This window comes from Chionomys nivalis, chromosome 7 (genome assembly GCF_950005125.1).
Source record: "Chionomys nivalis chromosome 7, mChiNiv1.1, whole genome shotgun sequence".
Lineage (NCBI taxonomy): Eukaryota > Metazoa > Chordata > Mammalia > Rodentia > Cricetidae > Chionomys > Chionomys nivalis.
Window position 1 is genome coordinate 58,298,902 of NC_080092.1, and position 17,736 is coordinate 58,316,637.

The 17,736-nt window shown below is 56.7% G+C and overlaps 1 protein-coding gene across 4 annotated transcripts; it reads left to right on the plus strand.

Annotated features, from left to right (window-relative positions):
• The first annotated feature begins 3,506 nt into the window (after window positions 1–3,506).
• Git1 (GIT ArfGAP 1) lies at window positions 3,507–17,694 on the plus strand. 4 transcript variants are annotated; one of them, XM_057774636.1, is made up of 21 exons: window positions 3,507–3,807; window positions 9,040–9,173; window positions 9,617–9,729; window positions 9,837–9,942; window positions 10,452–10,669; window positions 10,751–10,845; window positions 11,186–11,228; window positions 12,726–12,752; window positions 12,895–12,943; window positions 13,232–13,304; window positions 13,766–13,863; window positions 14,220–14,331; window positions 14,443–14,576; window positions 14,705–14,857; window positions 14,993–15,208; window positions 15,285–15,338; window positions 15,437–15,523; window positions 15,614–15,687; window positions 15,806–15,988; window positions 16,100–16,163; window positions 16,327–17,694. In XM_057774636.1, the coding sequence occupies exons 1-21, from the start codon at window positions 3,756–3,758 to the stop codon at window positions 16,537–16,539; spliced, it is 2,298 nt and encodes a 765-aa protein (XP_057630619.1). In that variant the 5' UTR covers window positions 3,507–3,755; the 3' UTR covers window positions 16,540–17,694. The 4 variants fall into 4 exon arrangements, with proteins under 4 accessions (XP_057630619.1, XP_057630618.1, XP_057630620.1 ...); XM_057774635.1 differs by having other exon boundaries at window positions 3,508–3,807; window positions 14,978–15,208; XM_057774637.1 differs by lacking the exon at window positions 12,726–12,752 and having other exon boundaries at window positions 3,508–3,807; window positions 14,978–15,208.
• Window positions 17,695–17,736: the final 42 nt, after the last annotated feature.

The window sequence follows — 17,736 nt, forward strand, 5'->3', positions numbered from 1 at the left end:
CACACCCCCGCACACAAAGACGCCGCTCCGCACAGAGAGCAGGGGCCCGCAGCGGGGGCGCACGGGGCGCCGGCCCCGGGGACGCCGCCGCCGCCGCAGGGACGCGCGCCCGCAGCCTCCGGCTACCCTAAACCGCATAGCCCGGCCCTCAGCCCGAGCAGCCGGCGAGGGATGAGCGGCTGCGGGAGAGAGAGGAGGGGACCCCGGGTGCCCGGAGCTGGGCTGGTTACAGCTTGACCCCGCAGCATCATGGGGCTTGTAGTCCGCTTGGTGGAAACGAGTGTTTCGGATGACCAGAGCCGGTCAGGAACCGATTTCCTGAAAAGGTGGACTGAGAGTCAGGCCTGGTCGAAAGGGAGACCTTACTTTGCTGCCAGGTGGGTTGGGACGCGCCTCCACCCGCTGGCAAATTTTGCCTTTTGCAAAGAAATGGAAGAGGCTTACAGGCCTGGCTTGAAGGGTTGGGGCTGGGAACGTGTGGCCTGCAGGAGTAAGCTTGGGTCCCAGGGAGGGTGAGAAGGCATCTGGGTTCTTAGAAGATATTAACTAATGAGTGGCTCCCAAGAGAGATTAAGGACGTCAGTACCAAGGGTCATTGAAGTAGCCAGGGATCTGACACTTGAAATGTTTCTAAAGTCTTTTGCTCTTTCAGAAAATTAAACCCCATCCTTCACACATCGCATTGGAAAGAGATTGTCCAATGGGGCGAAGAAGACTGCCCTTCCCCTACATTGCTCAGCAAGAACCAGGATGAGGTTGAGCAAAGACAGCAGCAGGTGGCAGCTCCCCACCTCCATCCCACGTGGGTCCCTGCCTAAGGGAAATGGCTGGGTCCAGATTGCCTCCTTCCTGAATGACCAGAGTGGATGAGCCCTTCCACAGGATCCCTTGCAGAGAGTGTGGAAAAAATGAAAATGGCCTCTGTGGTGGCCAACTGCAAATGTTAAAAGAACCAAGATAGACTAAAAGAGAAAATGGATCATGGTGTCAAGAGACTTGTGTTTAAACACCGCATCAATAGCTTGATCGTAAGCAAATTGTTTACATTTCTGAGTTTCCCAGTCCACTCACCTCTAAAATGGGATTGGATGCTACCTCCGGGGGCGGGGGTGAGCTAAGGACAGTAACTGCCTGAAAACTGTGTCTCTCTCCTTCAGCCAGGCTGAGACAGGTGGTAGGAATGAACATGATGCCTTTCTTGAGCCCACCTTAACCAAGGCAGAAGTAAGGGATTCCTCGCCAAGCCGACTCAGAACAACAATCTAAAGAGTGTTTGTGTGGGAGGTGCCAGCAAAAGCTTGCAAACTCCTGGTGCCTCCCTCGGGTTTCTTTGTGTGGTCTCCTCTTCTGCCTCCTGCACAGCCAGCGTTGCCAGGCCCGGGAGGGTTGAGGGAGGAGCTGACTGCCTCGCCCCTTTCTGCAGCCTGGGAGGAGCCAGCAGGCGGCTCCACAGCCCAGGTCCGCGCCCCACCACCTCCGCTAGGGGCCAGCAGAGTGTCGTGATTGCAGCCCGAGTTGAGGAGGGGGCTAGAGTAAAGGAGGAGCTTCTAGGAGAGGCCTCTAGGCTTGTACACTACCTCATTAAATCGTTTTCAGAACCTTGTGTGTGATTCCACTTGAGCTGTGCTGTTTCCTGTGATGATGACATCCCCGGAGAACCCAGAAACCCTTCTATCGCTACTTTCAAGCACTGAATCTTGGCTGTGGTGAGGTTGGGGGTTCTGGAACAAAGTTTGGACCGTGAGTAAGTATTAGGGTCACTCCCAGGCAGTCCCTGAGCTAATAGGAAGATGGGGCGACAGGGTTAGGCGGCCGTGAATCATTCTTCCCCTGAACAAGTCTGTAGCACAAGAAGGGACCGAGGCCAGCATGCATTTGGAGGAACTATTCTTTGGGTAGCTAGGTTCCCCTTTTGCCAGATGGTCGTCTACCGACACTAAACCCAGGTCGCTTTCCCTTTGGTCTCTGCGCCCTGGCTGCCACGTGCTCGAGACGCACCCACACAGCTAAGAAACAAAGGCAGCCAAGCGACAGGCCTGCCAGCAGCCGCCTCGACATTTAATAAATGAAATTCCATAGATGGGGGTCGATCTGGGGTGAACTGGCGGCCACTGCTCCTGGGCTGCACGCCCAGTTTCAGCTGCCAGGCTGCTTCCCACCTCCAGTGCTGGGGCCACCAAGCCTACAGACTCTTTGGTAGGAGTGAAGCATGGGGTGGCATCACCGCCACCTTCCAGTTATCTTTGCTGGCAGAAGCCCCACCTGCTGAGCTGCTGGCTGGCTGAGGGGGTGTCTGCAAGATTTTTTTTTCTTAAGGTGAGATTATAAATATATCCTCTGGATCGCAATTTCAAATAAACTTGTCAATCTGGGTTACAGCAAAAGGCGATGGAACTTTGCGTGTATTTTGGGTGGTGTGACTCATAAGCATTGCTTGTCTCCCCTAGGGAAGGAGCCTGCCCACCCACAAGTCCCCGCTGCTCTGGCACTGCTGGGAGAAATCGACCCACTCAGGCACCCCTATCAAAGGACTCCCCCAAACCCCCGTTCTAGAACTGAGCAGGAATTCCTGACATCTAGGAAACTCTCCCGTAACTAGTGTCATCACTGACCTGCCCCCTCCTCTGTGTCGTCCCCCCGCCCACCTCGTGCATTCTGCCCACTCCACCAGCTGAGTGCTCTGACAGCCCTTTTGCGACTGTAAGGATGGGGGCTGGGCGCAAACGGCTCACACGTGTGGGGGGAGCATGCTCAGTGTGGGGTGCACCCACGTGCAGCCTGCTCTTCAACTCCTAGCCCCCCTCCCTCTCCCCCTCCTGGCTATGAGAAGTCCCCCCCCCCAAAAAAAAGGTCCTTACAAGAATTGGTTCCTGCATGTTATGTGCGTATGCTCTGAATACCTACACACCCGTTGGGCGGCCCAGAAACATCGTTGATGCGTACAAAACAGAGAGCAAGCTTGGGCTGGTGCACACAACACTGTGGTCACTCTTAACCAGATTCTTTGCTTTCTTGTTTGAAACAAGGATGGTGTAGTTTTAGTCCCGCAGACAGGGAGTCACACTTGAGTGACCTCTCGGGCACCTGGCCTTCCATATTGGTGGTAGCGGGTGTACTTGGCGGGGATGTGGCCACAGACCCACCTGGACACTGACATGGACACAGAGGGGACTAGAAAACACACCTCACCCCATCCCAGCCTCTGACCGCAAGGAGCAACGTGCCTGACGATGCTTCCTGTCTGCCCCAGTCCCCACCGCGTCCGTCTCTCAGCTCCTGGACCACTTCCCAATCTGAAAGTGAAGGTCAAAGTGCCAACGGGTGTCTGGGTTGCAGAGCAGGCAGGAGAGGGCCGCGGCTCCTTTAAGAGCCCCCGTCCACTCCGGCCAGCGCGCAGGCTTCCTCTCTCCGAGAGGCGCGGCCTCGGAGCGGCGGGGCGGGGTGCGTGCGCCCCTCCCCCGGTGGGCAGGGCCTGCGCTGCTTCCTGCAGGAGCGGCCCGGGCCGCGCAGGGGGCGGGGAGAGCGGCGAACGGCGGCGGGGCGGCGCGGGGCGGCGCGGGGCGGAGGGCGCCCGAGGGCGAGCGGGCGGGCACGGCAGGTTCCGGGCCAGCCCCGGGGGCGGACGGTTGGCCGCGCGCGCGGAGCCTCGCCGGGGCCTTGCGGGAGCCGGGCCGTAGGGCCGCCGCCGCCGCCCGGGCCCGCCGCCCGCGCCCCCCACGCTGGCCCAAAGGGCTGCGGCCGCGTCGCCGCTGAGGATGTCCCGGAAGGGGCCGCGAGCGGAGGTGTGTGCGGACTGCAGCGCTCCGGGTAAGCGGCGGGGACCGGGCCGGGGGCGGGACCGCACCGCAGGCCGCCGCCGGGCGGGCGCCGGGGCCTGGCGGGAGCGCCGTGCGGGGCCCGAGGGCGGGGCGGGGGCCACTGCGGAGCGGCGTCCTTGGCGGGAGGGCTGGCTGCGGGGGGCGCTGTGCGTTGGAGCCAGTGGACAGGAGGGAACCGCCTCCCACCTCCATCTCGGCATCCAGACGGAAGCGCCCGCCTGGGGTGGCAGGAGGGCCGTGGCGGAGGCCGGCAGGCAGTGGGAGGTGGGCGCTAGTATGGTTTGTGTCATCTCTGCCACCCCCGCGTCTTGCACCTGCTGCTCACATGGTCCGCGTGCCCGCCGGATCGGTGGAGGGCAAGGGGCCTGAATACGGGTTTCACGGGAGCACCTGACGGGGGTGGCTACTCTAGGACGCCCAGCCCGATTCCCAAGCCTGGGGCTCCTTGTAGGGCCGGCCCTACGTTCAGGGACGATCTTAAGTATGGGCATCTTCCCCGGAAGCATCTCCAGGCCTGCTGGTGTCTGGGAACAGCTAGACTCAGCTTTTCCTGTTCCGGGTAGGCCTGTTTAAGAAGGTGTGCTAGGTATTGCCTCAGTCCAGACACCGATTCCTCCTGCTCGCTAGCCCATTCTGGATAAGAGAAAGTGGTAATTGGTGCCTAGACTTATCCGTCTGGCTCCTGGGCTGACAGGACTTAGACGCTGCTTCCTCCCTTCCTCTCAGCAGAGTTAGGTCTGAACTGTTTGAAAGCCCCTTGGCTTGCTGAGGAAGTGAAGGGAGGGCAGCAACTTAGCAGGCTGGTCCCTTAGTGGGAAGACACAGCCAGTGATGGGGCCAGCAGCTGACCAGAGGAAGGAAGCGCTGGCCTTTGCCCATCCTCTGTAAAAGAGGCTGGCTTCCCAGATGGGCCCGGGGCCTTCTGAACTCCGTGGGGACTGTAGATGTGATTGAGAGTGTGGGGTGCTGACTCGCAGTCACCCCTTAGAAGTCCCAAGTGTGAGCCCCGCGGGGAGTGATGGTCCCTTGGTTCTTGTGGATAGCTGGCGGGGGCATGAACATGAGACCTCCGTAGGGTATGAATGTTCTGTAAGGGCCTGGAGGATCTAGTTATGGATAGCTGTCCTGGCGCCTGGAGACTGTGACTCCCTTCCCCTGGTCGGAGTGGAAGAGCTAGGTGTCTCTCCAGGCTGTTGTGCACCGCTGTGGGATGAGCCTAGGGCACCTAGGGGGTGCCATCAGGGGAGCCTGGGTTCCGGTGCTGCTTTTGTTTCCAACTTTACCCTGTGACCTATGGCTCTAAAGCAAAGAGGGTGGAACAGAAATGGATTTTGAGGGCCCTCCCGTTCCCCAGTCTCCATGCAAAGCTGTATTATCCGTGTTGTCTGTGACTATCTGGCTGGAGCCTCTGGGGACCCAGTGGTGCTAGGAGGAATGGGTGTGTTAGATGTTAGGCCGCTGAGCTCATAGCCCCCGGCCTCATCAGAGGGAGGCAGGCCTGGTCCAGAATGCAGACCAAGCATGTGTGCAGAACGGTGCCAGTCTTACTCGTTATCCCACCTTAGTACCTAGTGATTGGCACACAGCAGCCACTCCCCTGTACAAGTGTTGTGTTTGTTAGAACTGCCCTACACCACACTGGCCCTGCCAGACAGTGGCATTCTAGATCTGACCTATAGCATCTTGGACAAGACAGCCTGAGCATGCCCAGTATTCTCTTCTATCACGTATATAGATATGTATATATAGATATGTGATAGATGATAGATAGATAGATAGATAGATAGATAGATATCACATGTCTATATATCACATATCCCGTACACTCATACATCCCAGTATATCTCAAGCCCAAAGTCACAGTCACTGTGATAGAACTCTGCTGTTGGCTGAGTATGCTGGCTCATGCCTTTAAACCCAACACTTACGAGACAGAGGTAGGCAATTCTCCAAGCCAGCCAGGGCTGTGTAGTGAGACCATGAGGTAGGGTCATAGCCCTATTATAGTTTATTAACTTGGAGGGTGATAAAGGCGAGCGGTGAGATGCTCAGAGACAGGTGTAAATATGTTGCAAGGCATCTGGACACTGTGGCTGCTGTGGTAGTTCATGACACCTTACCAGGTGCTGTGCCCCTGCCTGCCTTGGGAATCTAGGAAAAGGCCAGAGTCAGGGTGCACTGAGAATGTTGATTGTCCCCTTTGCCTCTGCCCACTCGACCTCATTGCCTTGGTTCCCATAACGTTGGTCTGGCTCTCAAGCATCCCCTTCTCAACACACAGCCTATAAGCCTTTCACTTTGATACATAGGTGTAAAGAGCTCCAGATACCCAGCCTATAGTGACCAGAGCTGACCACCAGCTGGGGAGATGTTACAGGGCAACCTGCAGGCTCATTTGTCTTCTTACAAGTGCAGGACAGGTGGTGGGCTTTGTGTCTTTTTTTCTTTTTTTTTTTCTTTTTTTTTTTTTTTTTTTTTTGGTTTTTTCGAGACAGGGTTTCTCTGTGGTTTTGGAGCCTGTCCTGGAACTAGCTCTTGTAGACCAGGCTGGTCTCGAACTCACAGAGATCCGCCTGCCTCTGCCTCCCAAGTGCTGGGATTAAAGGCGTGCGCCACCACCGCCCGCTGCGTCTTTTTTTCTGAGACAGGAAAAATTTTCTCTGTGCAGCCCTGGAGGTCCTGGAACTCCCCCTGTAGACCAGACTGGCCTGGAACTCAAAGATTCGCATGCCTCTTCCTCCCAAGTACTGGGATTAAAGGTGTGCGCCACCATTGCCCAGCAGCTTTTGCTTCTTTTATTAGGGTATAACCTAAGTACAGCTTAGTGTCTGTCTGCCTTTTGTCTTTCTTTCCTTTTTGATTTTGAGACAGGGTCTCACTATAGACCAGGCTGGCCAAGAACACATAGAGATCTGCCTGCCTCTTCCTCCCAAGTACTGGGATTAACGGCGTGCATTGCGATGCCTGGCTGTTCGTGGGTTTCAGACATGCGTGAGCCTGTGTGGTCACTATGCTATTCAATGTATAGAACATTTCCATTACCCTGACAGCTGTCACCTGACCACACCCCCAACAGTAACCACCACTTTGACCTCTGTTCCCTTGGATTACTCTTGCCTGCTTTCTGCATAGCAGATTTTCTTACTTGTTTTCCAAGGGTTTAGCCCTTAGCTTAGAGGGAGGAAGGCCTGAAGCTGTCTTTATATATAGACCCGCTGGCCCTAGAAGCCACTGGTGGCTTTTGAAGGTGGCGTGAACTAACTTTAGAGGCCTTCCTGTGGCTGGCACCAGTGTCCTCTCTAATACCTGGCCAAGGAGCTTCTTAAGGCAGAAACCTTCCATGGCCCTTACGCCTCAGAACTGGCAGAGATGGGGTTTGAATCTGGCTTGGTGGGCCAAGGTCATTTGGACCTAGGGTGCAGGTAGAATTGTTAGGGTGGACTTCCTATGTGTGTCATCCAAAACTGGCCCAGACCAAAACAATGTCCCCTGCCCACCCTTCCTGTTTGAGATCACAGCTGAAGAAAGGAAGGACCCTCCTCAGGCAGGAAAACCATGCCAAGCAAAGCCTTAAAACTTGAGGCTCTGGGACCACTGGCCCTGGATATCGAGCTGGTTCCTGTAGGCCTGGTTGGTGCCTCCACAGGGCCACAGGCTGGGGTGGAGACCTCAGGGCTGCCCATTTCTGATCCTTGCCTGGGCGTCTCCCAACTCACAGGAAACCCTACCTCTTCAGCAAGAGGAATTTAGGCTGCATCACTTCCCGCTTCCTGCCTGGGCTGCAGGAGGTGACTGGCAGGCAGACCCCCTGACCCAGTGGTGTTTGGAAGTGGGGGAAGGGAGTTTTCCATGCGTGGGGGGGGTCGGTTCTCATTGTTTGGATAAAACCAACACAAAAGACTCTAGGGCTCCCCCTCTTGGCAGAGGTGGCTGGTTTCCCAGTTCTTAGAATCAACCCCCTCTCCTCTGGGGCGTGTAGTGGTCACTTTGTACATCCCTCATTGCCTTGTTTTGAGGGTTCCAAAAGAAGCCTGGCTCCAAAGACCGCTCTTTTACTTCCTGTTTCCACACTGTGTTGAGGGACAACCCCGCTCCAACATGGGTAGACATTAAGCCCTGACTCAGTCAGCTCCTGATTCTGGGAACTTTGATGGGGACCTTGGCTCCTGGGCCTGAGGATTGCCTTCTGGTTTCTCAGGATTACCTTCATCGCAGACCTGCCCAGCCCTTAAGAGTGCCCACTGCTGAATATCCTGAATTCTAATAAGGCAAGACAGAGAGCCAGCCCCACCTCCAGAACAAGGCTTCCTGAGCCTGGGTGGGGGCCTGGGCAGAGCAGAGTGTCCTGGGAGAGCAGCTCCCTGCCCCCACACTGGACAGCACACAATGGCCGCTTTCTCCCCCATGACCTTTCCTTTCTGTAGCCTGAGCTGTGTGCAGCTGTCTCCTCCTCTTCTAGAGGGGCTTGGGGTGGTAGTAACCTTACTACCCTTGAGGACCCAGAAGCTTTTACCCATTTGTCCCCATTCCTGTTTCTCCCCAAGGATTGGGGAATGGCTCCCCAGGCTGGTCCTGAGGCTGCAGGGGCCGAGGGCAGCAAGTGTCTGGCTCTGCATCCCCAGCAGTTCTGCTCAGTAGCTGTGTGACCTTGAGCAACCCCTTTGACCTCTCTGAGCCACTGAATCCCCATCAGTAGAGCAAGTTAGCACTCATGAAAGGAATCTTGGGCCAAAAATTACTTGGCCAGTAAATAGTGAAAATTCAGGCAAGATTAGTTCCATTGCTCACTCTGTCCATAAGACTGCAGCCCACAGTGATGGTGGCATGAAGCTGGGGCCTCTCAGCTGTGCCAGAGTAGGGTTAAGAGCCATGCTGTCAGGCAGGGTCCAGCAGGAGGTCTGTGTGGCATCAGGGTGATATCCCATAGGAGGCTCCTGCCTCCCTCGGGAATAGCTGGGAAACAGTCTTGATTACTGAGGAGGGGCTGTGAAGCTGGTAGCTATGGCTGTGGGACAGGACACTGTACCCACTGAGGAGCCCTGGGGACCATGCATTCCCAGAGGTACAGGTCTTATTGGAAAGGGCTAGTGGCCAGTTTCTGGGCTCCTGGGGAGACTGAGTGAAGTACCTGAAGCACTGAGCGTATGCCAGGCCAGAGCGGGTGCTGGGGAAGTGGTACCTCTCCTGTGGCGGCAGCTGACTTCCCTCCTCTCTCCCTCAGACCCCGGCTGGGCATCTATCAGCAGAGGTGTGCTGGTCTGTGACGAGTGCTGCAGTGTGCATCGGAGCCTGGGACGCCACATCTCCATTGTCAAGCACCTTCGCCACAGCGCCTGGCCTCCTACACTGCTACAGGTAGGGAACTGAACCAGACACTGTCTTTCCCAGTGTGTAGCGCCCAGGTATCCCCAACCCCCTTCCCATCCTCCCACAGACACACATATACCTGTCCATAATCTGCACCTTCCAGGAACTGCAGCCATCTAAAACAGTTTGTCCCTGAGCCCTTCCACCAAGCCCCGTTCCCTATAGTGTCTACTCATTAGCTTGGACTTAGTGTATTGAGCAAGTCACTTAGACTCTCTGAACCTTGGCAAACCCACCACGGTGAGCCAGCATGAAGTGCTAAACAGAACACATGACTTTGGGTGGCCTGACTGGATAGGGGTCAGCTATACCAGGCACACAGTAGGACCCTTGGTGGTATTTCCAGCTGCAGCAGGCACTCTGGGAATGTCCCCCCCCCCAATGCCCAGCACGGAGTGGGCACTCTCTTGCTTGGCGTCTCTTCTCCACAGATGGTGCACACGCTTGCCAGCAACGGGGCCAACTCCATCTGGGAGCACTCCCTGCTGGACCCTGCACAAGTGCAAAGTGGCCGGCGCAAAGCCAACCCCCAAGACAAAGTCCAGTACGTGGGGCTGTAGGGATGGTGGTCGGGCCGTGTTCCTGGGACAGGGGCCTGGAAGGTAGCTTTCCTGAGCTCTGCTCACATAGCCTCCTGTGTGTTCCGTGCAGCCCCATCAAGTCAGAGTTCATCAGGGCAAAGTACCAGATGCTGGCGTTTGTGCACAAGCTTCCCTGCCGTGATGACGATGGGGTCACTGCCAAAGACCTCAGCAAGGTGTGAGGGGCCCCTCTTCCCACACCCATGTCACCCTGAGGCCTAGGTACCAGAGGCAGCCCAGGGCCAGGGAAAACAGTAAGTGCAGACCCCTGGGGGCCAGAGAAGTTTGCTCCGTCATGCTGCTGGTAGCTAAGGGGCCTCTATGCCCAAGTGGACACACAGGGCCTTCCATCTGCCACTTGAAAGCTAGGAAACCTTGGGGTACTTGCTTAGCTGTTCAGAGCCATCATTTCCTCACCAGTAAAATGGGAAAGGAGTCACAGCGCCCCCCTCCGGCTGATGTGCTCCGAGCAGAGCACACGGCGGAGGCTAGCAACCGCAGCTGTTACTCACTGTCATCATCCTCTAACGGGACGCCCTCTGGCCCGCCTGACATGGCCCAGTTTTGGCGAGGCCCCTTGGAGCTGGTAGGAGGACAGGAGCAGCCAGGTGTGTCGGGGGGAGGCTGCTTGGGCACACGTGCATCTCTCGCACTCCACTTAGCGCGGTCTGTCTGCTCCTTGCAGCAACTGCACTCGAGTGTGCGAACAGGCAATTTGGAGACATGTCTGCGCCTGCTTTCCCTGGGCGCCCAGGCCAACTTCTTTCACCCAGAAAAGGGCACTACACCTCTCCATGTGGCTGCCAAGGCAGGGCAGACCCTGCAGGCTGAGCTGCTGGTGGTATATGGAGCTGACCCCGGCTCCCCTGATGTCAATGGCCGCACGCCAATCGACTATGCCAGGTGAGAATCAGCTAAAGGGTGAGGCTCAGGTGGAGGGAGTGGACTCTTGCTGTAGGGCTGAGCCGTGTCACCTCCCCACAGGCAGGCGGGGCACCATGAACTGGCAGAAAGGCTAGTTGAGTGCCAGTATGAGCTCACTGACCGGTTGGCCTTCTACCTCTGTGGACGCAAGCCCGGTGAGCAGAGAATGAGTTGGGCCTGACTAGGCCAGGCAGGTGGGATCTAGACACACCCAGCGGCAGGTGCCATAGTGACAAAGCCAGCTGGGGAACTGTGTTGCTAGGCAACTGGCTCCTGTGAAATTGCTGCAGGCTCTGGGTTGCTGCAAGCATGTTGGGGCCAAGGAGTGGGGGTGGGCCTGACTTGCAGCCAGCTTTCAATGCTCTTGGGGTATCCTGCCCTCCTCCATTGCCTCTGACACTTGCAGGTGTCAAATCCTGCTCATGGTAGTGAGGTAGGCTCCTGGATGCTGGCGCCACCTGGCATCAGTGACTTGGCATTTTTATTTTTGTTCAGATCACAAGAATGGGCATTACATCATCCCACAGATGGCTGACAGGTGAGTGCCCACCTGATGCCCCTTTCCAGCTATTAGATGTCAAGGTAGCTTGACCCAGAGCTTCAGTGGCCTGGCACTCCACCCTATAGTGACTAGCAACACAGGAATTCATAGCCTAGTTGCCACCAATTATATATGCTAAGGAGGTGAGAAATGCCAGCTCAGCACACACGATGCCCCTGAGCCTTGTGATTCCTAAGTATCGGGCGGGCTTTGGTACAAAGGCCTGACTAGGTTAGATCACTTTGCTTGGACCTGTTGTGTCGCTGCTTCCAATAAAGGATTCCCTCTGTGGGGAGAAGATAGTTCTGGGAACTGGCTGATTTTGGGACTGCTATCCGGGTCCCCAATATGCTCCCAGCTCGGCAGGAATCCCAGGGTAGTAATGGGGAGTTTCTGCCTCTGATCTCAAAGGCCCCAAGATACCCAGGCAGTGGAGGATACCCCCAGACACTTAATCCGTTTTTAGGACAGATGTTGGCGCCACCTAGTGGTCCTCAGAGGGCTACAACTTGATGCCTAGCAGTGATCCCTGGCATTAGGAGAGGATTTCTACCACAACCTATGCAGACAAGTGGTCAGAACTGCCCTGTTCTAAGACCCCAAGACCATCTCTAGTCTGATCTGCCTGGTGATGTGTCTCCATGCGTGTGTGTCTGTGTCTGTATGTATTGTCAGCTCATGCACATATGGACATAGACAGTGGTTGTTCACTTAGCACCTTCTCAGAGCCAGCTGCTGCTCTAGGAACAGCAAGGTAGCACAGACACCACCACTACCCTCGAACTACAACTCAGCCTGAAGGGACAGCAGCAAGAGGGGTTAGGGCAGAGATAGGAACTGCGGGCAGCTTATGTAGCACAGCATGATGTGAGAAATAAGACTGGAAAGAGCCAGGTGAGAAGGACCCTGGTGGGGAACCTCAGCAGGAGTGGGACCATCCCTGAGGGTGGAGTTCCAAGCATGAGTGATGGACTGGTGTAGGAGGCTCTGCTACTGCCTGATCTCTCTGGGCCTTGGTTATATCATCTCTGTACTTACCTTTGGGGAATGTCGAGAGTAAATACAACAAACGTAAAGTATTTAGCATACGTTTTAAAGAAAGCATTGTGAGTTATGGTTTGTACGTGTTACTATTGAGCTGTTTTATGGCAGAGGATAGCCAGGCATGTTAGCACTCTGACCACTGGATGAGAAAAGGATCTAGAGGCAAGCCTAGAAGTAAAGAGATAGGCAGATTTCTAAAAGCCCAGACCAGAGGAAATGAGGGCAGAAGAGGTCAGTGTGGCTGGGATCTGAGGTAGAGGAGGGACCTCGGGTGCCTCCGTGAGCTGACAGTGAACAGAGGAACCCGTTGAGGAGATGCGGTTCCTTGCACTCTCTGTGTTGGGTGTGTGTGTGGAGAGGTGTCTGAGCTGGAGTGTGCAGGCCAGTGCACCTGCTCCTGGGTAATTGCTACTCTGTCCTGTTCTTCCCTCTGCTGCCATCCTGGATTAGATCTCGGCAAAAGTGCATGTCTCAGAGGTACTCACACCTGCCAGCTGCAGGCCAGGGGGAGGCTTGGTGTGTGGCCTCGGGGGTCTCAGCTCCCTGAGCTCCCTGCATGCTTGGGGGGCAACCAGCAGGGGCCTGGCTGTCTCACGTTTGTCCTCTCCTCTGTTCACAGCCTGGATCTGTCTGAATTGGCCAAAGCTGCCAAGAAGAAGCTGCAAGCAGTGAGTCTGCCTCCACAAGCTAGGACTACTTAGAGCTGCCCTCCAGCCCTGTCACCACCCCCTCTGCTACCTCCCTGTGCCCTTGTGTTTGATCCTGGTTCTGCCCTCCAAGTGTGCCCAGAGCCTCATCTTCCCCGAGGAGGAGGAAATGGCCTGGACTCCCTTCTTCCTTGCTTATGAAACCTCACTCGCCCCCCAGTTGTGAGACAGGCTGGGTGACACGGGGGTCATGAGCTTCCCGCATCACACATCTTCCTGACAGACCTGGGTCCCCTTCTCTGCCTCTAGCTCAGCAACCGGCTGTTTGAGGAACTGGCCATGGATGTGTATGATGAGGTGGATCGGAGAGAGAACGATGCCGGTGAGTGGGCACCCCGTCCTTCAGTAAGAAAGGGTGGCTGGGGTGGGGGCTGCTCTGAGTCCCTGCCATCCCCGGCTGAGCAGTGTTGAGCTGTGGGCAGCCAGTCGCCTCCCTCCCTGCCCCACCAGGCACTGGAGCTCATCCTGCTCTGCTGCCTCCCACTTTGGCTGTCTCCCCAGCCCTGCTCCACCCCACCCCCACCCCACCCTGCATCATCCTTCCTGGCCACAGCCAGATTCCAGCCCAAACTCTGGGTCTGGCCTGGTGGGCCCTGCCTTGTTGTGTTTGTCAGTGGGCAGGCTTCACTGGGCCTTGCCCAGCTTTTGTGTTCGAGGAGACCCTGCTTCCTGCAGCACTGGCCCTCTGGGAATAAGAAGGGTCTGGGGGGGCTCTGCTTTCTCCACCTCTTCTCTGAGGCCCTACTCACAGCGGGTGATCTGCTCCCTGCCCCTCCCCCACAGTGTGGCTGGCTACCCAAAACCACAGCACCCTGGTGACAGAGCGCAGTGCTGTGCCCTTCCTGCCGGTCAACCCTGAATACTCAGCTACTCGGAACCAGGTAAGGAGAGATGGGCAGGAGGCCTGGGTGGTTTCCTTTCTGGATCCTCTGCCCTTCCTTAGCTTAAAGCCAACTCTCCTGAGGCCTCCCTTAGGGTCTGACTGGCTTTGGGGAATGGGATGAAGCTATTCTTTAGTACTGGTGGGTATTGTAGCTTCCTTCTGGGGGTTCCCCTGGGTGCCTTCCGCCTTTACTGGCCTGGGACTGGCACACTGCTCACTAGCCTGTGACACAGGGTTGAGGTATTTTTAGCTGTGAACAGATGGGGGGCCAGAGTCCTGCTTTGCTGCAATATTTTAGCCCGTGGGCCGACCAGAGCGGCCCCTCATGCTGACCTTGCCTTCTCTGCCTTGCAGGGACGACAGAAGTTGGCTCGGTTTAATGCCCGAGAGTTTGCCACCTTGATCATTGACATTCTCAGTGAGGCCAAACGGAGACAGCAGGGCAAGAGCCTGAGCGGCCCCACAGGTGGGGACCTCACACAAGCCGGCCACGGCATTGTCAGGCCTTGGGGCCACCTTTGCTTGGGATAAACAGTGTGGCTGAGCAAGCCCTGTGTGACAAATCTTGTGTCTTCAGACAACCTTGAGCTGTCTGCACGGAGCCAAAGTGACCTGGACGACCAGCACGACTACGATAGTGTGGCTTCTGACGAAGACACAGACCAGGAACCCTTGCCCAGCACAGGCGCCACTCGGAACAACCGTGCCAGGGTCTGCGCACTGTCCCTGCTGTCCCCTCCCATTCTCCTCCAGGCCCAGCTTCATGTCATATATAGCTCAGAGTCCTGAGATCAAATGAGGTGGTCATCTCTGCCTCCGACTGGCTTCTGTCTCTGCAGAGTATGGACTCCTCAGACCTGTCCGATGGGGCCGTGACGCTGCAGGAGTACCTAGAGCTGAAGAAGGCGCTGGCCACCTCCGAGGCCAAAGTGCAGCAGCTCATGAAGGTCAACAGTAGCCTGAGTGACGAGCTCCGGAGGCTGCAGAGAGAGGTAAACACTGTGGCTGAGGGAGGGGTAGAAAAGCATCCAAGGCTCTGGGAGTGTGGATAGCCCCTTCCCAAAGGTGGTACCTACTTTGACCCAGAGTTGGGCACCACTGTGTACACTCAGATCCACAAACTGCAGGCAGAGAACCTGCAGCTCCGGCAGCCGCCAGGGCCAGCACCTACACCCCCACTTCCCAGTGAACGGGCAGAACACACACCCATGGGACCCGGTGGAAGCACCCATCGCAGGGACCGCCAGGCCTTCTCCATGTATGAGCCAGGCTCCGCCCTGAAGCCCTTTGGAGGTGCACCTGGGGACGAGCTCACCACACGGCTCCAGCCTTTCCACAGCACTGTGAGCAGCCTGTGGGTCTGGGGGTGGGGGAGTCGCACTAACAGCCTGTCATGACACTCTATGCTACCTCCCACAGGAGCTGGAAGATGATGCCATCTATTCGGTGCACGTCCCTTCTGGCCTTTATCGGGTAAGTAGGACCTGGGGAGGAGGGTGAGCCCTGCACCGGTGACATGCCAGCCCCTGACTGCAGGTGGAAACTGACTCCAGCCCTATCTTGGCTTTCAGATCCGGAAGGGGGTGTCTGCCTCTTCCGTGCCCTTCACTCCCTCCTCCCCACTGCTGTCATGCTCCCAAGAAGGAAGTCGCCACACGGTAATTTCCATCGCAGCGCCCAGGACAAGCATGTGGGCCCTTGAGGTCCAGGAATGTATACTCACCATAACCTTGCCCTCCATCCTCCAGAGCAAGCTTTCACGCCATGGCAGTGGTGCAGACAGTGACTATGAAAACACACAAAGTGGGGACCCTCTGCTTGGGTGAGACACCTGTGGGCCTCTACCCAGCCCTTCCTTCTAGCACCTGAAGGGGAGGTGGTAAGGACCCAGCCGTGCAGCTGGCTGGAATGGCTCCTTTTCTCTTCCCACCTGGGCCTAGACTGGAAGGGAAGCGATTCCTAGAGCTGGGCAAGGAGGATGAGCTGCACCCTGAGCTGGAGAGCCTGGATGGAGACCTAGACCCTGGGCTCCCCAGCACTGAGGATGTCATCCTAAAGACGGAGCAGGTCACCAAGAACATTCAGGAACTGTTGCGGGCAGCCCAAGAGTTCAAACATGACAGGTAGGATGGGCACAGGTTCATGTTAACTTCTTTGCACTTGGGGGAAGGGTTAATGCTAGGATCCTAAGAGTCTGAGAAACCCCTCATCTGATTCCTGCCCTCCCCTGACAGCTTCGTGCCCTGTTCAGAAAAGATCCATTTGGCTGTGACTGAAATGGCCTCTCTCTTCCCAAAGGTACAGAGGGGCCACAGAGAAGCAGAGTGGGAGGGCCTTGCATAGAGGGTGGGGCAGATGCAAGTGACCTGCCTGCCACCTGGGTGGAGGTGAGCACCCCAAGCCACAATCTGTCACCCGGCTTAAAGTCCAGGGTTCGACCTTTCCTTGCCCCTCCCTCCAGAGGCCAGCCCTGGAGCCTGTGCGCAGTTCACTGCGGCTGCTTAATGCCAGCGCCTACCGGCTGCAGAGCGAATGCCGGAAGACAGTGCCTCCAGAGCCTGGCGCCCCTGTGGACTTCCAGCTGCTGACTCAGCAGGTGATCCAGTGCGCCTATGACATTGCCAAGGCTGCCAAGCAGCTGGTCACCATCACCACCCGAGAGAAGAAGCAGTGACCACTCTCCCTGCCCTTACCCACACCCTGGGACCTCACTGGCCATGGGAGCTGGGCCACTCCAGACACTAACCCACCCCCAACAGAGCCACTGGCACAAGTGCCCTTAGTGCCGCCATTCTCCTCTGGCATCCAGGTGCCCTGGTGCCCACCCCCTCAGTCCCCAAGGATGGGAATGTGAGGTGGCAGGAGCTTCTGTCTCCCACATTCCATGCCCATCACCCTGTACATAGCATCCTTACCCTACTGATGTGCAGGAGCCTCAAGGAATTCCTCTCGGCCCCTCACCCTGCCTTCCAGGGTACCCTCAGCAAAGAGTGGGACAGGGACACTCCACATGGGGCAGCTCCGCCTACTGCACCCTATCCCCATGAGCCAGTTTAGCCCTAGGGGGGCTGAGCAGGGGCATCCCCTTCGTTTGTACATTATCTCTGGATGTCTCTGCCCTGTAGCCATCAGCCCCTTCTTGCTGCTCTTTCATGCCAAATGGCCCCTGCCTAGAGCACAGGTCCCAACTTGTGTGCCAGGGTCCCCAGCAGCAAACACTGGAAAGTCTTTCTTCTCCCCTAACCCTTAATTTTAACTTTGTGGTAACTGAGTGTCCCTGTGTGCCTGCAACTGAGTATGTGGACGGCAGTGCCGTTCCAGAGACCTGGCCCACCTGGAGCTTTGAGGGGCAAGGGACCAGCATTGGGGGTCAGTGTCCCTCTCCTCTACCTGGACAGAGGGACTGTCAGGGTAACCAGCTGTGGTCCAGTTGCTGCTCCTACTTGTGCCCCTACACTATAAACTTAAAGGAAAACCACTTCCCTCCATCTCTCCCCATCCCCATGGGAAGTGTGCTGGCCAGGCAGAGCACAGAGCACCCGAGCCTGGGGCTGGCTCCCCAGGGTCCCCAACTCAGCCCCTCTCCCTAACACCTCTGCAAGGCCAGCACCCACATCACTACCTGCACCTACAGTGACCCACCCCTGGAAGCCTGGGGATCTGGCTACAGCTGGGAAGGCTGGCAGGACACTGACAGCACCCACCAGCTATTCTCCCCAACCACCTTCCCTAGGTGGCCCAGCCCTACCTGTGGTGGTGGGTAGCTGTCAAGACGTGTGTCATGTACATTTGTATCAAAAATAAATAAGTGACCATGTGCCATTTCTGATGTCTTAGAGGTTGGAGGTGGGGCCTAGTACAGTTGTTGGTT